This window comes from Chiloscyllium plagiosum, chromosome 21, assembly GCF_004010195.1.
Source record: "Chiloscyllium plagiosum isolate BGI_BamShark_2017 chromosome 21, ASM401019v2, whole genome shotgun sequence".
Lineage (NCBI taxonomy): Eukaryota > Metazoa > Chordata > Chondrichthyes > Orectolobiformes > Hemiscylliidae > Chiloscyllium > Chiloscyllium plagiosum.
The window spans coordinates 31977833-31999933 of NC_057730.1; the positions used below are offsets into that span (position 1 = coordinate 31977833).

Here is a 22101-nt window from a genome sequence, read left to right on the forward strand (position 1 = left end):
TGGTTAATAAAATTTTTGCTTATAGGTACATCGAGCCCAGAGATCAAAATTATTTCTCATTGCTGTGGCTAGTTTATTAGATCTACACAGCCTTCATGATTTACTCAATGTCAAAAAGCAGCACTATAAACAGACAACAGGCTATTCTAAAACTGGAATTGAACACTGGTTCAAGACCATAACTTTGTCGTGTTTGAACACATTCCTCAGACACCCTTACCATCACTTAGGCTGTGCATCTGCTCAATTGCAGGAAGTTTGCCAAAATCCCCTGTGAAGTTGTGAACAAAGATGATTACATATGTATTAACAAAGAATCCAAAATAATGCACTGCAGATTTCTAACAGGATTATCGCCTAACAATGGATGCCATTTCAGTGTTGGGACATTATCTCATTCACTCCAATAATGCTGTAATAGCCATGCTACTATGCCACTGTGTGGGAAACACAATTGGGAGATTTACAGACAACATAAAAATTGGCCAGGTAATTGATAGTGAGGAGGATGGCTGTTGAGTGCAGGAACATAACAGTTTGGTTGAGTGGGTGGAAAAGTGGCAAATTAGAATTCAATCCAAAGTAGTGTGAGGCTATTTATGTATTTGGGGATGGCAAACAAAACTAGGAAATGCACAATAAACAGGTGGAATTGAGAGACCTTGGAATGCTGGCCAGAGCTCCCCAAAGGTGACAGGACAGGTGGATAAGGTGATAAAGAAGGCATATAGAATGTTCCTCCGTGAGGTGAGGTACTGAATAAACAACAGTAGAGATATAATGCTGGAACTGTACAAGATAGTGGTTAGGCCACAGTTAGAGTTTGTGCAACAAGCCAGAGGAAGGACATACTGCAGTAGAGAAGTGTGTGTGTTTTTGTGTGAGAGAGTGCATGAGTGCGAGTGAGTGAATGAGAGAGAATGAAAGTGTGTGTGTATTTAGGGCAAAGTGCTTTAATCAAGATATACATTACAACAGCTTTAAAACAATGCAAAAGGGAAGACCTATTTTCCCTAGCAGAGGTCAACTACCAGTGGACACAGATTTTGAGCTGGTTGGTAGCAGAATTGAAGTGGTCGTGAGGAAAAACTTTTTCACCTAATGTGCTGGGTGTCTGGATTGACTCCTCAGTTTGTAGGTTGAGGCAGAAACACTCAACTCATTTAAAACAAACCTGGAAGGAGCTGCAACTGGAAGGCTATAGACCAGATGCTGGTAAATAAGATTGGAGTGGCAGCTAATCTATTCAGGTGACACAGACATGACTGTCTAAATAATCTCTTTCTATGCTGTAACCTATGGTTGCATGCCTTGCAGATCAGATGAAGGACTAGTGGAAGCCTAACATGCAACTTATGCCAAATGGCAAGATGCATACTTAACAATGCAGTCAGCTCTAATGAACAACTACCATCCAAAATGCTTGCCCTTCCCGTCAATATTCTGAAGGAACATCAGCACATTTCTAACATATGTTTGTTCTAACCTTGAAAATAGTTCACCTTTGATTTCCAAGCTCCTTTCAAAAGCTAGACAAGTATCTTCTGCAATCATTCCCAATAGAAAAAATGTATTATGTCTACTTAATACATTTACAATCTTTTTAAAATGCTTTTCAGCACCTTTAACATTGTGAAACATCCAAAAGTATTTCATAGATAATAGATGCAGTATCAGACAGATTGACACCGAGTAAAGCAGATTTTACATAGGAGACTAAAACTTTAGGGGTCATTTTCAGGAAAGTCTTAGAGAGAGAAGGAAAGGGAATAAAACGAGAGAGATGGAGTCTTTAACTGAGGGAATTCCAGAGCTTAGGTCCTTGTCAACAAAAGGAAGCAATGTCAATGATGGAAAAGGGAGGAGACATGGAACAATTTTTACACAACTAGTGACCATCTAACATTGGTCTGTAAAGCAGAAATAGTTTGGCAAAAAAAAAATCAACCAATAGGGTCAATTCCTTTAACATGAATGAATAGAATAAGGCATAATATTTCTCAGTACCAGCAGAACAGTCTGAAATCCAAACAGCATTCTTGCAGTTAACAGCTTCACTTCTGTCTCCTTTATTTTAATGCAAAAAAAAATCTCCTCTCAACCCAGTATACTTAAACATTATATTACTAAATAATACGCAAATTAACAACTTCAGATTGCTTCCAACATTCATTATCAACTTGGCCTGTTACTTTTATAAATTCACCATTAGAGATGTTTAGACACAATTTTAAAATTAAAAAGATACAATACATCAAATCCTCTCCAATAACTATGTAGCATGTGAAGGAAAAACTAGAAATTACTGGTGAAACTAAGCAGGTCTGGCAGCAACTGAGTTCCGAAGGGTCCCAGAGTCACAGGATTTTAAACGTTAACTCTTCTCCCACAGATTCTGCCAGACCTGCTGAGTTTCTCTAGCAATTTCTGTTCTTGTTTGAGATCTCTAGCATTTGCAGTTCCTTGATTTATTTTACCGTCTGAAGGATCTGTTCTGAGTGCAGCTGAAATTAATTATGTGGTGCTGGCCTTTGTCATTAATCATGAAATAATTAGTCACGAATTGCTGAATTCACTCCTCCACAATTTACAGCAAGGCTTTCACTGTATTTAACATATTCTCAACACCAGCTGCTTTTAAAATAACACTTCAAATTCGCTGACAGCCTCAAATCTCACCACTGATCCACTTACACAAAAATGCAAAATTCCCTGTCTTGTCAACTTTCAAATTATTAGAAAATGGTCTATCTAAACTTTCAAATATCCTCCATCCCTCTCTCCACCTCTTTTTAAAACAATCCTTCAAACTCATATCAACAAGCTTTTTGTCATCTGACCTCATTTCACTAGTGGTTTCACTAGCATTAGGCATCTCACTGTTTCAGCTAAACCCAAGAAATAGATTAACACACCAATAGAAGATATCAAACTTGACAATATTCCTCCAATAAGTTGCCTGACAGTTTACGCTTCCTTATTGAAATCTTCCTGTAAGATAACCACAAAAGACACTGGGGTAGAATAGCCTTTGAATGAATCTGCTGTTACTAACGTTCAGATAATTAATTAAATCAACGGCCACTAACATCAAATGGTATCAGTTTCATTACAACGTTTTATTATGATTCCACCTAAAATTGGTGTCATTCATCACAACCAAGTCAATTTTGAAACTGTCGAAACATTCTCATAACCTTAACAGATTGATCCCAGGTTTTAGAAATGTATCAAATATGAAGAAAATATAAAGAGCAGCATTACAGCCAGAAAACTGGTCAGTCTTTCAGTGGAGTGTGAGGATGGATATGCAAGAGAATGTGCTCACAGCTAAATTCAAATAAACATTTTCCCTTCCTCTCAAAACAACACAGTTTCTACCACTTCACAGAATTGAAGTACAGCCACGCAAATGCTGATGTGAGGAGCTCTTTCATTACAGTGAATGCACACAACAAATCCCAAAAGATCTAATCACAAGCATGGTGCAACACAACCTCAGTTAAGATCCAATATTCAGTAAGATCATGGTTAATCAGTGTGTAACAACAAATCTGCATAATAGATCTTCACCTCCCCTTGCTTAACAAGAACTTTTCTACACCTTCCTTAAAAGTATCCAAAGACTCAATACTTCCTCCACCTTTCCACTGAGGGAGACATTCAGAGACAAAAAAAACTCTAGTTCTAAATTCTCCCAAAATGAAAAAGAACAATCAAGTCAACACTTATTCTTATATACTCAAGCAGACAAAAGTTTAGCCTGCCCAATCTTTCCTCATAAGAGGACCACCATTCCAGGTTATTAGTTTCGCAACCCTTTTCTGAACTTCATCCAACGCTTTACACCATGCCTTAATAAATAAGGTGACCAATGCATGCACAGTGCTCCAAATGTGGTCTCATTAGTGCTAAACTTCCCTACTATTGTATTCAATTCTCCCCACAATAAGTGTTCAATCCTCGGCATCTCCACCACAGAGGGCACCACTCCCACCTTGGATCCTGCGAGGTCAGTCCCAAGAACAAACTGTATTCTGGAACTGACACACTGTCAATCAATCCCATTGTTGGCTCTCCAACCTGACCCTACACAGGGGAACATTAAATTTCTGTCCATTTATTCCACAAATTATCATGCTCTCAGGTAACATGTCAGAAAGAACGCAAATACTTTCACCTCTTACTATCAGAGAAAGACCAGATCCCGAATCGCTTAAAATTTTTAATTCTTTCTTTTCTCCCTCTGTTCTTCTTGAGTAAATTTTACCAACAGAGGTGAAGTCTTTATCGAGATCGGGCACTAACTCAATACCCAGCCTCTGCCTAGGCTACCCACTCTCCTGCAGCTCCTCAACTTTTCTTGGAGTTCCCTTTACTACTTTAACTAATCCCACTGGCTTAGCCTCTTTTACCACATATTTTCCCACAGTGTCTTTCTTCAACGACCAGCACTGTGATTTTGTATGTCCCACCTTAGCACAGTGAAAACACCAGAGGCCTTTCATCTCCTTTTCACCCCCTTGGGATTTTTTTTTCACCTACTCTTTGTTTTAGACAATAGGTACAGGAGTAGGCCATTCTGCCCTTCGAGTCAGCACCACCATTCATTATGAGAACGGCTGATCATCCTCAATCAGTATCCTGTTCCTGCCTTATCCCTATAACCCTTGGTTCCACTATCTTTAAGAGCTCTATCCAACTGTTTTGTAGTGAAGGATCTCCCCTTCTCCTAATTTCTATCCGTCTCAGGATGAAATTCCTATCGGAAGCTAGATTTCACCTTATGCACCAATGCATATTCATCTGCCACTCTCCTCACTTTTTGAGCTTTCGGTTCATCATCTCTGGAAGTGAGTTTTTAAATACTCCAGCAGAATAATCTCTCTTAGAGCCTCTTATGTCTTATCTATTTTTAAGGCCTGCACCCATTTATCAAAATTGTTGTTTCATTCTTTGAAGCTCAACTTAAGTCTGATCTGGTTCCTTCTTTATATTTCTGAACCACTGTCTATATGCTTCTGGTACCAATTCATAAGCAAAAATAGCCTTCATGACAACTGCATAATCTCATGACACCTCATCTGACAGCACTGCAAATATCTCACTAGCTCTGCCTACCAGCTTAGTCTGAACTAGCATTACCTACAAGTTCTCTGGCCACTCTATCTGTCTAGCCAATTTTTCAAATGAAGGACAGGAGGTTTTGATACCTTTCATCAAAATGTGTCAATGTTTTAAAATATTTATATACGTCATTGCCTTCTCCCTTTATCTTCATCCTGTTAACTTGACTTTTGCTGACTAATTCACAACATCTGAAGTTCAAATTCTCTCTCTTTCCCTTTGCTCAGCTGAGAACCTTCCGTCCAAGTCTTTATCTTCTAACTCCAGTTGCCTCATTTACAATTTTAGTTTTTCTAACTCTACTGCACTTGTCTATCTCTCTGATACACCTAAGTGCTTGACTAACTCCATTACACTTTCAGCTTTCTTTTTGTCCCTGACTAAACCAAATTCTAACCTATTCGCTAATTCCCAAAGTATATCCTTTCTCTTCTTTCTAAACTTTCTTGGCAAATTTGGGAAGCATCTTCAAACCCCAGAACCTCTTTAACAATGTTAAAAGCCAGTTCCCTCACTTTTAATTTAACCAACAAGTAACTGATATTAAACAAATTTTCTCACCTAAGTTTCATTTAAAGATCGAGGACACTAATCACCAAGTGTTTAAATCTGCTGGGACCACTCATATCCCAAATCTGTTCAAATCTGTCCAAATCCCAGGCGAGCCCCCAAACCATTGTGATGCAGAGGCAAACCCCTCTTGTTAACTAAACCAAACACCCAGAAAAGCTCGCTGCCTTGTAACTGTTAAAATATGAGACACTTCAAAATTCCACTATTTAAAGAAATGTAACTTATTTTCTTAACTCTAATAGTGTACACTAACCATCAAATATTCACAAATCCAAGTCCCTCTTAACTACTTACTATCTGACCCTAACTTTATTAAAAAAAAACGCTGTCCAGTAACACACTTATTAAACATTACATGAACTTAATCTCAAGACCACTCAGTCTCTACCTTCTCTGCTATCTTCAATCTTCTGCTGCTGATCTCCCTGGGTCGTCGTCTTTCTTTTTTACTGCAAATAGGTTTTACATGAAAAGGTAACTTTTTGATAGAGAGTCCCTTTTAATTTCTTTGAGAGCAAGATGGTAGATGGGTAGTTGGTTCTACGGTAGTTGCTCTCTGGCCAATTTTCAAAATGCCCATGTATTTTATACCCCCCGCCCATGACACATTAAATTTGTATAATTTGATTGATTTACAGGTGTCAATAAATAAATTCGAACTCAATTTTAGCATCCTGGGCATAATTTAAACTTATTGGTTAAATTCTAATTGTTGTCAAAACAGCAACCAAAACTCAAGTATCCATTTAACAGTCAATTGCTACAAGTACCTATTTTGGACTAGCTCATCTCCCAGCCTTTCCATTCAGACAGTTGAGCTGGCACTTCAAGTTTACTCAAAATTCAGAAAATACTTTCTATTTTAAAGTGAACATACATGCTTTTGACTTTGTAACAATAAGCAACAACATTCATGGACAATTGCACAATTTTTCACATCTTTTGGTAGCTTCCTATGTCACCTTCACAACTTAATTTCCTACTTGTGTATCTTCATCAAATTTTGCAACTATTCTTTCCACCATCCATCTAAGTAATTTGTATAAATTGCAAACAACTTAAGCCCCAAGATCAATCCATGTGATACACACTTGAAACATCTTGCCAACCTGAAGGCGGCCTCTCAGCACCTATTTGCTGATTAGTGGTCAGCCAATCGTTTTTCCATGCCATTGTGCAACCCCTAGACCAGGAGCTCCCATTTCCCACAATAATCCTTGAATCAGGGGAGTTTTGGAAGATAAAAACCGATGCATCAACTCTATTTCACTAGCTGCTAGGATGCAGTCGATCAAGACAAGGGCACTTGCCAGTCCATAGCCCCAGCAACTTACTCAGTACCATTTGTCTGGTGATTGTGACTTTACAACCACTGTCCCAAGTTCCTCTCTCACATTTCCCAACTTAACACTGGTCCAAGATGATTTATTGTTTATTCTAATAATAAAGACTGATGCAAAATACCTCTTCATCTGCCATTATTTTCCATATTAATTCTCCAGTCTCACTTTCAATAGGACCACCACTCACTTTGTTAAATCCTTTCTTTAAATATTTACAGAAATTCTTATTCCCTATTTTACATTTAGGCTAGCTTTGTCTCATATTGTCAAAGTTTCCAACATTAATCAATTTGCTCATTCTTTACTGTTCTTTATATTCCATCCAATCTTCTGACTTTTCAACTGTTTCTGCACAATTATGTGCTCTTTGTTTTAGTTTTGTTTTATCTTGAACATTTCTAGTAAACCACAGATGATAGGCTGTCCCTTGGAATTCTTCTTAATTATTGCAATGTTTCTCTTCTATGTATTTTGAAAGGAAGGTGATGGACTAGTGGTATTATCACTGGACTGCTAATCTAAAGACCTAGGTAATGTTCTGGCGACCTGGATTCAAATCCAATAATGAAAGATTGTAGAATTTGATTTCAAGAAAAATCTTGAATTAAGAGTCTAATGATGACTATGACTCCATTGTTGATGGTCAGAAAAATCCATCTGGTTCACTAATGTCCTTTAGGGAATGAAATTTACCATCCTTACCTGATCTGGCTTAGATATGACTCCAGACTCACAACAATGAGAGTAATTAGAAACAGGTAGTAAATGCCAGCCTAGTCAACGATGCCCTCATCTCACAAATGAATAAAAAGAGTGTAAAATCCAAATATTTATCCAATCTCACTGCACAGTACCAGGTCTAGTATAGCATCCTCTCTGGTAGGCTACAGAACATGCTCTTCTTAAAGAAAATTTTCCCAAAAACACCAAATAAACTTCTAATCGAGACTATTTTAGCCCATCTGACTTTTCCAATCAATACGTATGTAGATTAAAATCTCTCATTGCTTTAATTTGGAGGTGCCAGTGCTGGACTGGATGGACAAAGTTAAAAATCACACATTGTTATAGCATGCTTTTATGACAAGCTCTCATTATTTCTTCTCTCCACTCTGTGTGGTTATTGCTATTGGGCTTGAATACCACTCCCAAATGGTGACAACTTAGAGCAGTTCTTGCAGTTAGTACAAAACCAGCTTCTTTAGCATTGCTATTCTACTAAATACAAAACATCAGGTTTACACAGACTCTTGGAATCTCTGCAATATTACGATTCTTCTTGTACAATTAAATTGTTTTCTACAGCTATTCATATAATTTTGATCATTCAAAGGGGTTCTCAGCATGAATAAGGAATACATTTACCTGGTATTTTGAATTAAGCAAAAAAAACTACTAAAAAATTGAAACAGATAAATGAAATTAAGAAAATGGTTATGAATAAACTGCACAGAAGCTGGACATTGGAGAAAGAACTAGATTAAGATAGCAATTAAGATTGGGGAGGCATTTGATAGGTACAAGTCATAATGCAAATGATTTGCTTAGTCTTAAAACTTCAATTTGTAATGGTATGGCATAATCATATGAATATGAGAGTAATTGTGCAATTTCTATTTTGAGGAAAACAATCTGTTTGCTGCAGCTTCAAATACAATCCTGAGCTTTAAACATTGATTTTGGAAATATAAACCATATCAGCATTTCTTTATTTCCCACAGACATTTTCCCCAGTTTTAGCTTTTTTTAATCTCAAATTAATACACTGCATCAGCTTTCATCTAAATTAAGATTACACTTAACAAGGCAAATTCCACAATTATAATTAATGCAAAGCCAACTTGCACAGCTTGCTAATGCAACAGCACCAGGCATGTGCAATTCGGCAAACTCTTACAGCTCCTTGAAATTAATAAGTTCAATAGGAAAAGCAGCTTAGACTTTTGATGAAAGATGAAGAATTTGTTTTAGGAAAATAAATATCTTGATGCATAGTGCAAAGTATTCTAGATCACATACTGTTGCAAACTTTTTCATATTTAGTATTTTTGGAGGGCTTGAGTCTTGAAGGATTGTGGAAAAATAGATTTATTTCAAGTTTGTGGTAAGATTTGGAGCATGGTTTGTTTAAGACACTATTGAAAGATCACTTTGGACAATGGCAATTTTTCTTTTAAACTAGGCCAGCAGCAGAGCACAAAGAAGCAACTACGTGAAGGATGCACCACCGGCTCCTCTGATAAAAATGTTTGAGAAGGCAGCCATAAACAGAAGAAGAGACTTAGCACCAAGAGAGGAAAGGAGCTGAGCACCCCCAAACCTGGTAACACTGAACATCGTAAGGGATCCAGCAAACCCCCAGCCATGGCATTGGAAACATGAGCATAACAGCAGCTCTGCCCAAATCAGAGCATGACACAAAACCAAACATACCTGGCTTTGTCTTCGCCCCAAAGACAACTGATCAGGATAATGGTCCAGCGAGGAACAGCACCATTACCTGTGAAGCTGAAGCAGCTCACTCACAACACGCGGATATAAGAGCTCGCTCAATGACTTGATTATATTTAAACATTTATTGGATAGTGTAGTGAACCAGAAATCTTAGAATGGGTCTGAAATTGCCAGCATAAACGTGTATAAAAACCACTATGCGATGTGACTCCATGTCAGCTTACCTGGCCAACATCAAAGAGGACCTCCTATTTCAGCAGCAACGTGGGATACCTCACCTCAGCAGCTACAGGAAATGGTTGAGCTTGTGGGCCCACAAGCTATCAATTTGGTCAGGGAGTAACAATTGCCATTCCTCTAGCCTGGGTATTCTACTGCAATATCACCATCTCCAAAGTTAGGGTGGAGGTGGGTGAACACCTCCTTGTGGCAAACGCTATGTACAGAAATAGTCTTTCAAGACGAATTAGCATGCACAGCCCAGCAGTAAAGAATGAACATCTGGCCAACCTCTAACAGCACCCAGTGCTGCTGGCAATGTCCAGGCCATAATTCCAGTCAATGACTTCAACTGAGTTATCAATATGGCTAGATGTTCCAGAGAGCAAACTGGTTGCCATGTCCAGATTCCTGATGGAAACAATAAAAGATACCAAGCTACACGATATGTTCAGCACCCCTGCAGTTGGAACGCATTTTAATCAAAAGGATCTATTTGCTCAATGATAGATTTCCTATTTATGTCCGAGTGTTCGCAGTCAGACCAACCAACAGTATTCCATTCTTCTCTGACCACTGCCTCCAGCTGCAAAGGACTGACCTACAGGATGACCAGAGAGCTGACAAGAAAATTCGGAAGCTGAATATGAAACTTTTGACTCCAAAACATTGAGAAACTCAAGAGAGATTACAAAGGTTGGAGAAGTGTGAAACATCTCTTTGTCTTCAGCAGACTGGCAGGAAACAGTCAATACCAAGTGTCCTTCATCCGCAAAAGTGTCCAGAAGGTGAGAGAGAGAGACAAAGGCGGGTGAAATTTTCCCAAATCCAGAAAAGCATGTAAAACCTACTTCCATTGCACATGATGGGATCGATGTCAAGGAGGACCTCCAGGGAGTGAAGTGCCAGCAAGCCTTGTTTGATGCCTCCAAAATAACATTCTGCTCCATGGAGTGGGATGAGATGTGTTAGAGTTTCCTCTTCCAAAAGGAGCACAGGGAGAGTTCTGATCAGCAGCGTGCAAGAAGGTGGCTCAGTAACATCATCTCAGTCTGATATCCTGAGGATCAGCAAACCATTTTATACCAAACGATATGTCATGAAGCCCACAGACAGCATGGCCTCCCAATCATTCCTGCCTTCTATCACAGTGGACAGCATACGGGAGAGTCTGGACCAGCCGGTGTCTCTCGATGAGCTGACTATAGCCTTCAAGTCCTTCAAGAAGTGCAAAACTCTCACTAATGATGGCTCACTGACCATGCTTTATTCTGCTTCACGGGATTTGACTGGCCAGTACCTGCTAGAGGTCTATAACAGCATACTTCTGCCCAGGAGCATGTGGGATCACCTTCATCTCCAAGCGGAATGGGGAGAAGGTGGAAACCAGAAAATTTGTGACTCGTCTCACTGCTGAATGCAGATTTAAAAATCCTATCCAAGTTCAACCAGTTCAGGTTTGTTCTATGGTCAGTGATTCACTCCAACCAAGCTGCACTGTACAAGGCAGGAAATAAACAACTTTTCCATGAATCTGAACTCAAGCTTCCAGTTACCTGCCACTTCGACACAACACCATGCCCTGGCCAATATTTCTGTCTCAGGCCTGTTTCAATGCTCCAGCAAAGCACAGTGCAGGCTGGTAGAACAGAGTTTCATTTTCCACTCTTGAGAGCTTTCAGGACTCAATAAGGTCACCCTCAAACTCCCATGTTCTAGTGAAAAACGTCCTAGCCTATCTAGCTCCATCTTATAACTCAAACCCCCCAGTCCTGGTAACATCCTTGTAAATCTTTTCTGCACCTTCTTTAATTTAATAATACCCTTCCTAGAGTAACAATTTTATATCCTGAACACTTCCATCCATGTCTTTCATCCACATCCACACCCCAAGTCATGTCATGACATGGGCTTCTTTTAGCAAAACCAACCCATTTTCATCTGCTCATTGTCTCCACTAGCAACCTTTCTTCTACTCTGGCTTACTATCAACTAGGAAGAGTGCCTCATCTTCTGCCTAGGAACCCTCCAACCACAAGGGATGAACTCGGATTTCACCAGTTTCCTCATTTCCCCTCCCCACACCTTGTCTCAGTCAAATCCTGTTCCCTGGATGCTGCCTGACCTGCTGCGCTTTTCCAGCAACACATTTTCAGCTCTTACTATCAACTACTTGTTTGTCTGTCTAACTTACTTTCTCTCTCGGCTCTATCTCCATTATTTTGACGATAATAATAAGCACTAATTAGGTAGGAGAGATAATTGTGCAGTGTATATACAGTCATTGAGTCAGAGTCATACAGCACAGAAACAGACCCTTCAGTCCAACTCATCCATGCCGACCAAGTTTCCAAAACTAAACTATCCCCATTTGCCTGTATTTGCCTTGATCCCTCTAAATCTTCCCTATTAATGCCCGTGTCCAAACATCTTTTAAATGCAACTGAACCTGCACCTACCACTTCCCTCTGGCACTTCATTCCACACAGGAACCACTCTCTGTGTACAAAAGTTACCCCTCAGGTCCCTTTTAAATCTTTCTCCTCACCTTAAAAAAATATGCTCCCTAGTTTTGAACTCTCCCATTTTGGGTAAAGACCATTACTATTCACCTTGTCTATGCCCCTCAAGATTTTATAAACCTCGATAAGGTCGCCCTTAAAACTCCAATGAAAAAAGTTCTAGCCCCTTCTTACAACACAAACCCTCCAATCCTAGTAACACATTGCAAATCTTTTCAGCAGCCTCTCTAATTTAGTAATAGCCTTTCTATAGCAAGACAACCAGAACTGTACACAGTACTCCAAAAGTGACCTCACCAACATTCTGGACAAATCTATTTGTTCTACTGAAAAAGAATAATTCAGAGGCATTTGAATATTCCATTACCTCAGAAAGCTTTGTCTACAAAAATTCTGAAGACAATCATTATTGTCTTGACCACACATGTCAGAATGTCAGATTTTGAAATGTTCTATAGTTTATTCTGTTTCCTACAAGAATAACTCATGGACCAAAGTGGGCTTTTTTGTCTCACAAAGCCAACCTTAGTAGGGAAATCTTTTATCTATTCTTTCCCTGAAGAGTGTACGTGTATGCGTGGATGTTTTGGGGATATTTTGATGGATGAACAAGTTATACTTGCACATTATTAAATTTACATATTAACTAATCTTTGCATCTTCACCGAGTAAGTTTTGTTTTGATTATAAACATTATTGTTGGTTTATTAAGAAACCTAGTAGATGGTCATTTTATATATTTTTTTAATTTGTAAATAACATTCACACCACACAAATGCCAGACAATGATTACCTCCAATAAAACAGAACAAAACAAATCGATTAATCATCCCTCAATATTTAATAGTGTTAACATCATTGAATATCCCTCTATCAACATCCTGGGAGTTATTCAAATGAAAATGTGGGTCCACATACAGCACATAGATCGCAGTAGTTCAAGAAAACAGCTCAAACCGCCTCAAGAGCAAACAAGGAAGGGCAATAAATGCTGGCCTAGCTAGTAAAACTCACATGCTATGTATGCATTAAAAAAATTGATAAAGACACTGTATTAATTAGTCATCTTAGTAACTGAAAAATCTATTTTTGACTTATGTTGTGACTTGTGGAATAGGGACACCAGAGCAATAGTGCACTCCTCCAGCCTCAGGTCGTAAAGTTTTGATTAGATTAGATTAGATTACTTTACAGTGTGGAAACAGGCCCTTCGGCCCAACAAGTCCACACCGACCGCCGAAGCGCAACCCACCCATACCCCTACATTTACCCCTTACCTAACACTACGGACAATTTAACATGGCCAATTCACCTGACCTGCACATCTTTGGACTGTGGGAGGAAACCGGAGCACCCGGAGGAAACCCACGCAGACACGGGGAGAATGTGCAAACTCCACACAGTCAGTCGCCGGAGGCGGGAATTGAACCCGGGTCTCTGGCGCTGCGAGGCAGCAGTGCTAACCACTGTGCCACCGTGCCGCCCACAAAACTGATATTAAATTCAATATCCTGAGCAAACCATGTCTGTCAAGACACCAGAGAACAATGGCCTTTTGAAGATTTTACTCCTTATCCTTATTGTCTTCAAAAATAACCTCAATAAAAAGAAACTGTTTTTCTGTTTTTAAAAAAATGAGAACGTCTGCAGAGGGAAAAAAATCTTTTTTTTTTCTTTTGCTAATGCCAAAGACACCGCAGGTTGAAAAAGAGAAGCAAGAATATGGACATTTGTATCATCTGTGTATGTCAACCAGTTATTACAATCAGTTTTGATTTGATAAAAACAAATAACTGTGTTTATAAAGATAACTCCTTGATAGACATTTTTTTAATTTAACAATTCATCTGGCTAAGCAAAGCTATTTTATGGGCCATTTCAGTAACTGGAAAATACATTTCTGTTTTCTGTACTGACTTACGGAGTCATGGAACTAGAGAGATGGTACACTCCTCCTGCCTTAGTCACAGAACTATAGCAAGTTTAAATGTGGGATAGCAATCCATCTTCACTGGTCAAAAACATAATGAATTCAAGGTCCCAAGTTTAATACTACTGTCACTAAATATCCTTAAAGCCTGAGTGACCATTGGAGAAAAAAGAAAATCACTAAGTACAAGTTTAACCAATCAGCCTGATGGTTACATCTAAATAGTTTTAAGAACTCATTTACAACTAGTAACAGATACTACGGTCTATAAACATTCATCTGAAAACAATATATCCAACCGATTTCTTAAAAGGCCTCCAGCCAGTAGTGTTTGGCCCAGTGGACTGTAATGCCCAAGTGACTTGAAGCATGATGCTCTGAAATGATATCTGGCTGCCCCAGGATATCAGTACCCTCTTCCACCTCACTTGCTCTTCCCTTTATTTCTTCCTGCATCCATCAAAAAATTTTAAGCACATTCACGCCCTCTTAACCAGAAACTCTATAATGGTGCATTTAATGCAATTAAACAACTCTAAAAATTCTATAACTTGAAGAGGGAAGCAGTGATAAGAAATTAGATGGATTTTAATCCACTGAATCCTCACGTTTTTGTTATAGAACTGGGTATGGGTATATTTAATTAAAAATAGCCAAAATCATAAAATTATTAGATGGCAATATCACGGAGTCAGAATTACACAGCAACAGACTCTTTGGTCCAACTCTTCTGTTCTTGCCAACCAGATATCCAAAACTGATTTAGTCCCATTTGCCATCATTTGGTTCATATCCCTCTAAACTCTTCCTATTTAAGTAGCCATCCAGATGCCTTTTAAACGTCGTATTTGTACCCATTGCCACCACTACTTCTGGCAGCTCATTCCATACATGCACACCCTCTGCATGAAAAAGTTGCCTCTTAAGTTCCTTTTCAATCTTTTTCTTCTCACCTTAAACCCATACCCTCTAGTTTTGGCCTTCGCCAAGTTGGGAAAAAGACCTTGGTTATTCATCCTATCCATGCCTTTTATGATTTTATAAACCTCTATAGCGTCATCCCTCAACCTCTAACACTTCAGGAAAAAAAGGTCCAGCCTATTCAGCATCTCTCTATAGATCAAAACTTCCATCCTTGTAAATCTTTTCTGAACCCTTTCAAGATTAACAACATTATTCCTATAGCAGGGAGACTAGAATTAATGCAGTATTCTAAAAATGATCTCACCAATGCCCTGTACAGCTGCAATATGACATCCCAACTCCAGTAAATATAGTTTCTCATGGTTGAATGCTCAGGAACCAAAAGAGACAGAGTTAAGAGAAACAGCCAGAAATGTAAAGATCAATGACAGCTCTGATACAGTTGGTAACAATCTTGACTGAGCCAGAAAGGTTTAGACTCAAGTCCTAATCAAGGATTTGAGCAGAAAATTACAGCTGCCATTTCAATACAGTACTGAGAGAGATTTATGCAATTGAAGATGTCAACTTTCAATTGAGATGTTAAACTAAGTTCCAGGTTCTACAGAGGAGCAAGTACGTTATCCCTAGTGCCCCAACCAATACCTTCTTCTCAATCAAAAGGTCGTCATTATCAATTTGCTGTTGTGGGAGCCTGATGAGTACAAATTGGCTGCCATCTTTCATGCATTTAAGTAATCAATTGTTTGTAAAGCAGTTATAAATGCATCCTACATAAATGCAAATCTTTATTTATGGCAAGCTGGAATGCACAGCCCAAGTATGGGCGAAGGACGTTTAAAGTGGTTTTCAAAAGGTAACTAGACACTTGTTTTTTTTTAAGAGAGAAACTTGCAGGGCTATGGACAAACTGTAGAGATATGGAACTAAATGGATTTTCTTTCAAAGAGCTAGCACAGGCACAACAATTGAATGGGTTCCACCTGTGCTACATGATTCTGAAGTAACAACAATGCTTTTGCCAAAAAGATTATCTCTCTCTGGCACTTCCAGTTTATGATATTTAGAAACATCACCCAGTTGTAGCACAAATGGTCCCAAAATTTTGACATTTGTAGCTGTAGCTCAAACTCTTACCTGGTCTGAAGTGGAGGAATGGGCAAAGAGATGCACAGGAATGGGTCAAAGGTATTGCTCTGTTTTTGGCAATGAGGACATGTCAATGAAGACCTAAAAGGAAAAAGAGGAACAGTCATTTTGTTGCCAACCTATGAAGTTCAGACAGAAACCCAAGACATTTTTCCATATAAATTGAGAATAGTAACATGACAGGGAGTAAAGAAATAGTCAGCAATCCTACCAGGTTTGGTAGATAATGGAAAAAGTATAAAAATATTGCATTGATTAAACTGGAAGAGAGAAATAATGAACAGGTGTAAAGCATCTTTACTGAGGATTAGGTTAGAGTATATGGCGCAAATAAGAGTTTTATACATGAATGCACAGAACGTATGGAATACAATTAAAAAGCTGCAAGTACAAATTTAAATTGGAGATTATGATACAGTAGCCCTTGCTGAGACATGGCTGTAGGAAGGTCTGGATTCAGAATTGAATACATCAGGTTATAAAGTTATAATACAGACAGAGAAAAAGGGAGAGGGAGGTGGCATAGTCTTACTGATTAAAAACAAAATTACGTCAATGATGAGGGAGGATATAGTGAAGGATTCAGTGGGGACAATATGGTTGAGGAACAGCAAAGGATCTAAAACTGTAAGAGGTGATGTGTACAGACCCCAAGTAGCAGCTCTTAAGTGCTAGATTGTATAAATACAGAAATTAGACAAGTGTACAGCAAAGCCAGATCAGCATTAATGGGAGATATTAACTTCTATCGCAGATTGGGAGAGGTAGAAAGCACCTGTCAGAAAAGTAGTGAATTTTTCGAGTGTGTCCAGGATAGTTTCCTGCAGCAATATATCCTGAATGCAACAACAGGACAAGTAACATTGGATTTAGTAATAAGAAACAATTTAGATTTAATTAGTAACCTATTTATGCATGACCATTTATCAAATTGTGATTATAACATGAGATGAGTACAATGAAAACAAAAAGCATGAATTAACGATGAGAGTTTTAGATTTAGGGAAGGCCAAACTTAACAAGATGAAACAAACTCTACAGTGAACTGGGAAGATCTGCTAATGGGTGAAACAACTGAAGAACAGTGGAGGATGTTTAAATTAACATTTAATACAGTACAATTCCAGTTTATATAACTGAGGGGGGAAAAACTCCACTTCACAGAAAAAAACACAGCCACAGACAATTAAAGAAATACGGGACAGCATAAAACTAAAAACAAAGACATACAAAAAACAGCACAGAACCTATTTAATGGAAAAAGGTACAAAAACGGGCAAAGAGCCTCAAACCAGCTTAAGGGCTGAAGGGCTAACAAAGGTGATGATATTTGACAGCTGCATGACCTTGAATGAGTTCAGTGAACATTCCGGTGCATGCTGCAGATGGAATAATCAAAGTTGCTTTTCTGTACTGTTTCCTGCACTGGCTATCTGTTACACTGTATAAGAGAAAACGTTTTGTTGCACATCGTTGAACTTCACCTCGGACCAAGATCGCAAACAGTGCCAGAAACAAACCTAAGTCTCCAGATCAGCCATGGATAGAGAGGTCCCTGACATGCAAGAGGGCATGAGCCTCATTGCTTTCTTTTCCTTCCTTTCTCATCTTCACTTATTACTTAACAAGTGTTCATATATAAGCAAACTGCTGTTGTCAAGTCTTCTCTCAACTACGTCTAACCGAATCCAAACAGAACTGCTTGGATACTCCCTGTGATCCAAGACAAAGGGTTTATGAAAGGACACTTGCCAGGGACATCAAAATCAATGAGAGATTTTATAGTTACATAAAGGGAAAGCAGATGGTCAGGAATATTGTTTGACCCATAAAGACTGAAAATGTGATATTGTCGGTGACTATGGGAACTGGGAGACATGTTGAATAACTGGTTTGTCTCAGCATTTTCAGTAGGAGAATTGCTTGTTGAAAGTCACAGGGAAATTAATAGTAGATCAAGAACAGGGGCTAAATAAAACTAATGCAAGTAAAATGTCAATAATGAGAAAATCAATGGAGTTAATGAATGACATATCCCCAGGACCTGATGGTTTCCAACCACAAAAAGGAAGTTGGGGAGCACACTAGACATTTCAACTCTAAGTCTTCAGAGTTCCCTATTTACAGGAGTCGTCCCTCTGGATTGGAAAATTTCACTTTTTAAGAGGGGCGAAAGAAAAGTAAACAGGCGAATTACAAACCAGTTAGTCTAATATCTGTGATGGTGAAGTTGTTAAAGTCTATAATCAAGGATAGGATAACTGAACACCTTCAAAATTTTCAGTTAATCAGGAAGATTACTTATGAATTCACGACAGGTAAGTAGCAAGTGACAGACAGAGCTAAGCAATCCTACAACCAACTGATCAGATCTAAGCTCTGCAGTCCTGCCACTTCCAGTCGCGAATGGTGGTTGACAATTAAATAATTCACTGGTGGACAAAGCTCCACAAATATCCCCATCCTCAATGATGGAAGAGCCCAGCACATCAGTGCGAAAGATAAGGCTGAAGCTTTTGCAGCAATCTTCAGCCACAAGTGTGGAGTGGATGAATCATCTCGGCCTCCTCCAGTAGTCACCAGCATTACAGCATTTTAGCCTTTCGCTAAAATAAATGCAAATTACTGCAGATGCTGGAATCTGAAACCAAAAGAGGAAATCTCAGTAGGTCTGGCAGCATCTGTAAGGAGAGAAAAGAGCTGACGTTTTGAGTCTAACTGACCCTTTGTCAGCTTTTAGTTGATTTGATTCACTCCAAGTGCTATCAAGAAACAGTTGGGGACACTGGATACTGCAAAGGCTATGGGCCCTGACAACATTCCGGCAATAGGCTTATGTTCCAGAACTTGCTGCACTCCTACCCAAGTTATTCCAGTACAGTTATAACACTGGTACCTACCAGAAAATGTGCTATGTCCTGTACATAAAAAGCCCAGGTATGTCTTGCACATAAAAAGCAGGACAAATCCAATATGACCAATTACCAACCTATCCCGTCTACTCGCGATCATCAGTAAAGTGATGGAAGGTGTTATCAACAGTGCTATCAAGCAGCACCTGCTCAGCAATAACCTGCTCAGTGATGCCCAGTTTGGGTTCTGCAGGGAACACTCAGCTCCAGACCTCATTACAGCCTTAATCCAAACATGGACAAAAGAGTTGAATTCCAGAGGTGACATTAGAGTGACAGCTCTTGACAACAAGGCTGTATTCGACTGAGTGTGGCATCAAGGAGCCTGAGCAAAACTGGAATCAATGGGTATCAGGGGCCAAACTCTCCACTGGATACAGTCATGCCTGGCACACAGGATGGTTGTGGTTATGGAGGGTCAGTTATCTCAGTTCCAGGACGTCTCTGCAGGAGTTCCTCTGGGTAGTGTCCTTAACCCAACCATCTTCAGCTGCTTCATCAATGACCTTCGCTCCATCATAAGGTCAGAAGTGAGGATGTTTGCCAATGGTTGCACAAATGTTCAGTAGCATTCCTCAGATACTGATGCAGTTCATATGCAACAAGATCTGGACAATGGACTTGGGCTGACAAGTGACAAGTAACATTTGCACCAGACAAATGCCAGGCTATGACCATCACAAATAATAAACAATCTAACCACAATGCCTTTGCATTCAATGGTGTCACCATCGCTGAATATCCCAATATCAATATCCTGGGGGTTATCATTGATCAGAAACGCAACTGAACTCACCACATAAATACTGTAGCTACCACAGCAGGTCAGAAACTAGTAACTCGCTTTCTGACTCCTCAAAGCCTGAGAGAAAGCAAGGACTGCAGATGTTGGAGACCAGAGTCGAAAAGAATGGCACTGGAAAAGCACAGCAGGTCAGGCAGCAACCAAGGAGCAAGAGAGTTGATGTTTTGGATATAAGCCCTTAATCAGAAGCGCGGGGGGTGGGGGAGGGGGAAGGGGTGTGAGAGATAAAGTGATACAGACATTATCTTCCACCATTTCCGACACCTACAATCAGACCCCACTACCAGAGATATATTTCCCTCCCCACCCCTATCAGCATTCCGCAGAGACCATTCCCTCAGTGACTCTCGCATAAGGTCCACGTCCCCCAACCCACCCTCCACTCCTGGCACCTTCCTTTGCCACCAGAAAAGGTGTAAAACCTGCCCTCACACCCTTCCCTTACCTCCGTCCAAGGTCCCAAAGGATGCTTCCACATCCAGCAGAGATTTTCCTGCACATCTAAGAACCTCACCTATTGTGTCAGTTGCTCTCGATGTGATCTCTCTACATTGGGGAGAGGGGATGCCAACTCACTGAACATTTCAGAGAACCTCTCTGGGACACACGCACCAAACAACCCCACTGTTCTGTGACTGACTACTTCAACTCCCCCTCTCACTCTGCCAAAGACATTCTCGACCTGGGCCACCTCCACCACCAAACCCAAGCCACCCGACAACTGGAGGAAGAACGCCTCATCTTCTGCCTTGGGACCGTCCAACCACATGGCATCAATGCTGACTTCACCAGTTTCCTTACCGCGCCCCCCCACACCTCATCCCAGATCCAACCCTCTAACTTAAACTGTCCTACCTCTCCATCTTCTTTCCCACCTATCCACTCCACCCTCCCCTCCAACTTATCACTATCACCTGCCCAACTGCAACTACCTATCACCTTACCAGCAACCTTCTTCCCAGCTCTAGCCCTACCCTCATATTTATCTCTCAGCCCCTTCCTGCCCCCCAACACTCCTGAAGAAGGGTTAATGCCCAAAACGTTGACTCTCCCGCTCCTCGGATGCTGCCTGGCCTGCTGTGCTTTTCCAGTGCCACACTTTTCAACTCCTGTCCACCATCCAGTCAGGACTGTGATGGAATACTCCCCACTTGCCTGGATGACTGCAGCTCCAACAACACTCAAGAAGCTTGACATCATCCAGGACAAAGCAGCCTGCTTGACTGGCACTACATACCAAGCATCCACTCCCTCCACTACTGACGCCTAGTAGCAGCAGCGTACTATCGACAAGATGCACTGCAGAAAAATCACCAAAGATCCTCAGATAGTACCTTCCAAACTCTCAACCACTTCCATCTAGATGGACAAGGGCAGCAGATTTATTGGAACACCACCATCCTCAAGTTCCCCTCCAAGTCACTCACCATCCTGACTTAGAAATATCCTTCACTGTCGTTGGTCAAAACCCTGGACTCCCTTCCCTAACAGCATTGTGGGTCAACCCACAGCAGTGGAATGCAGCAGTCCAAGTAGGCAGCTCACCACCACCTTCTCAAGGACAACTAGGGATGGGCAATAAATGCTGGTCAGCCAACGATGCCCACAACTCATAAAAATTAACTTCTTTAAAAAATGCCTGACAAACTTCACTGAATTTTTAGAAGAGATGGCTAAGATAGTGGATAGGGGAATGGGTAGTGGACAGGATATTGTTTATATGGACATTAGAACATAGTTCATAGAAAAATACAGCGCAGTACAGGCCCTTCGGCCCTCGATGTTGCGCCGATCCAAGCCCACCTAACCTACACTAGCCCACTATCCTCCATATGCCTATCCAATGCCCGCTTAAATGCCCATAATGAGGGAGAGTCCACCACTGCTACTGGCAGGGCATTCCATGAACTCACGACTCGCTGAGTAAAGAACCTACCCCTAACATCTGTCCTATACCTACCCCCCCTTAATTTAAAGCTATGCCCCCTTGTAATAGCTGACTCCATACGTGGAAAAAGATTCTCACTGTCGACCCTATCTAAACCCCTAACCATCTTGTACACCTCCATCAAGTCACCCCTAAACCTTCTTTTCTCCAATGAAAACAACCCCAAGTGCCTCAACCTTTCCTCATACGATCTTT

The 22101-nt window shown here is 40.2% G+C and overlaps 1 protein-coding gene across 1 annotated transcript in view; it reads right to left on the reverse strand.

The window, feature by feature from the left end:
* usp31 (ubiquitin specific peptidase 31) overlaps nt 1-22101 on the reverse strand; it is a 140428-nt gene that overhangs the window by 60578 nt on the left and 57749 nt on the right. The window contains exon 4 of the mRNA XM_043711666.1: nt 16230-16322. Within this exon, the coding sequence (XP_043567601.1) occupies nt 16230-16322 (93 nt within the window). The remainder of the gene's footprint in view (nt 1-16229; nt 16323-22101) is intronic.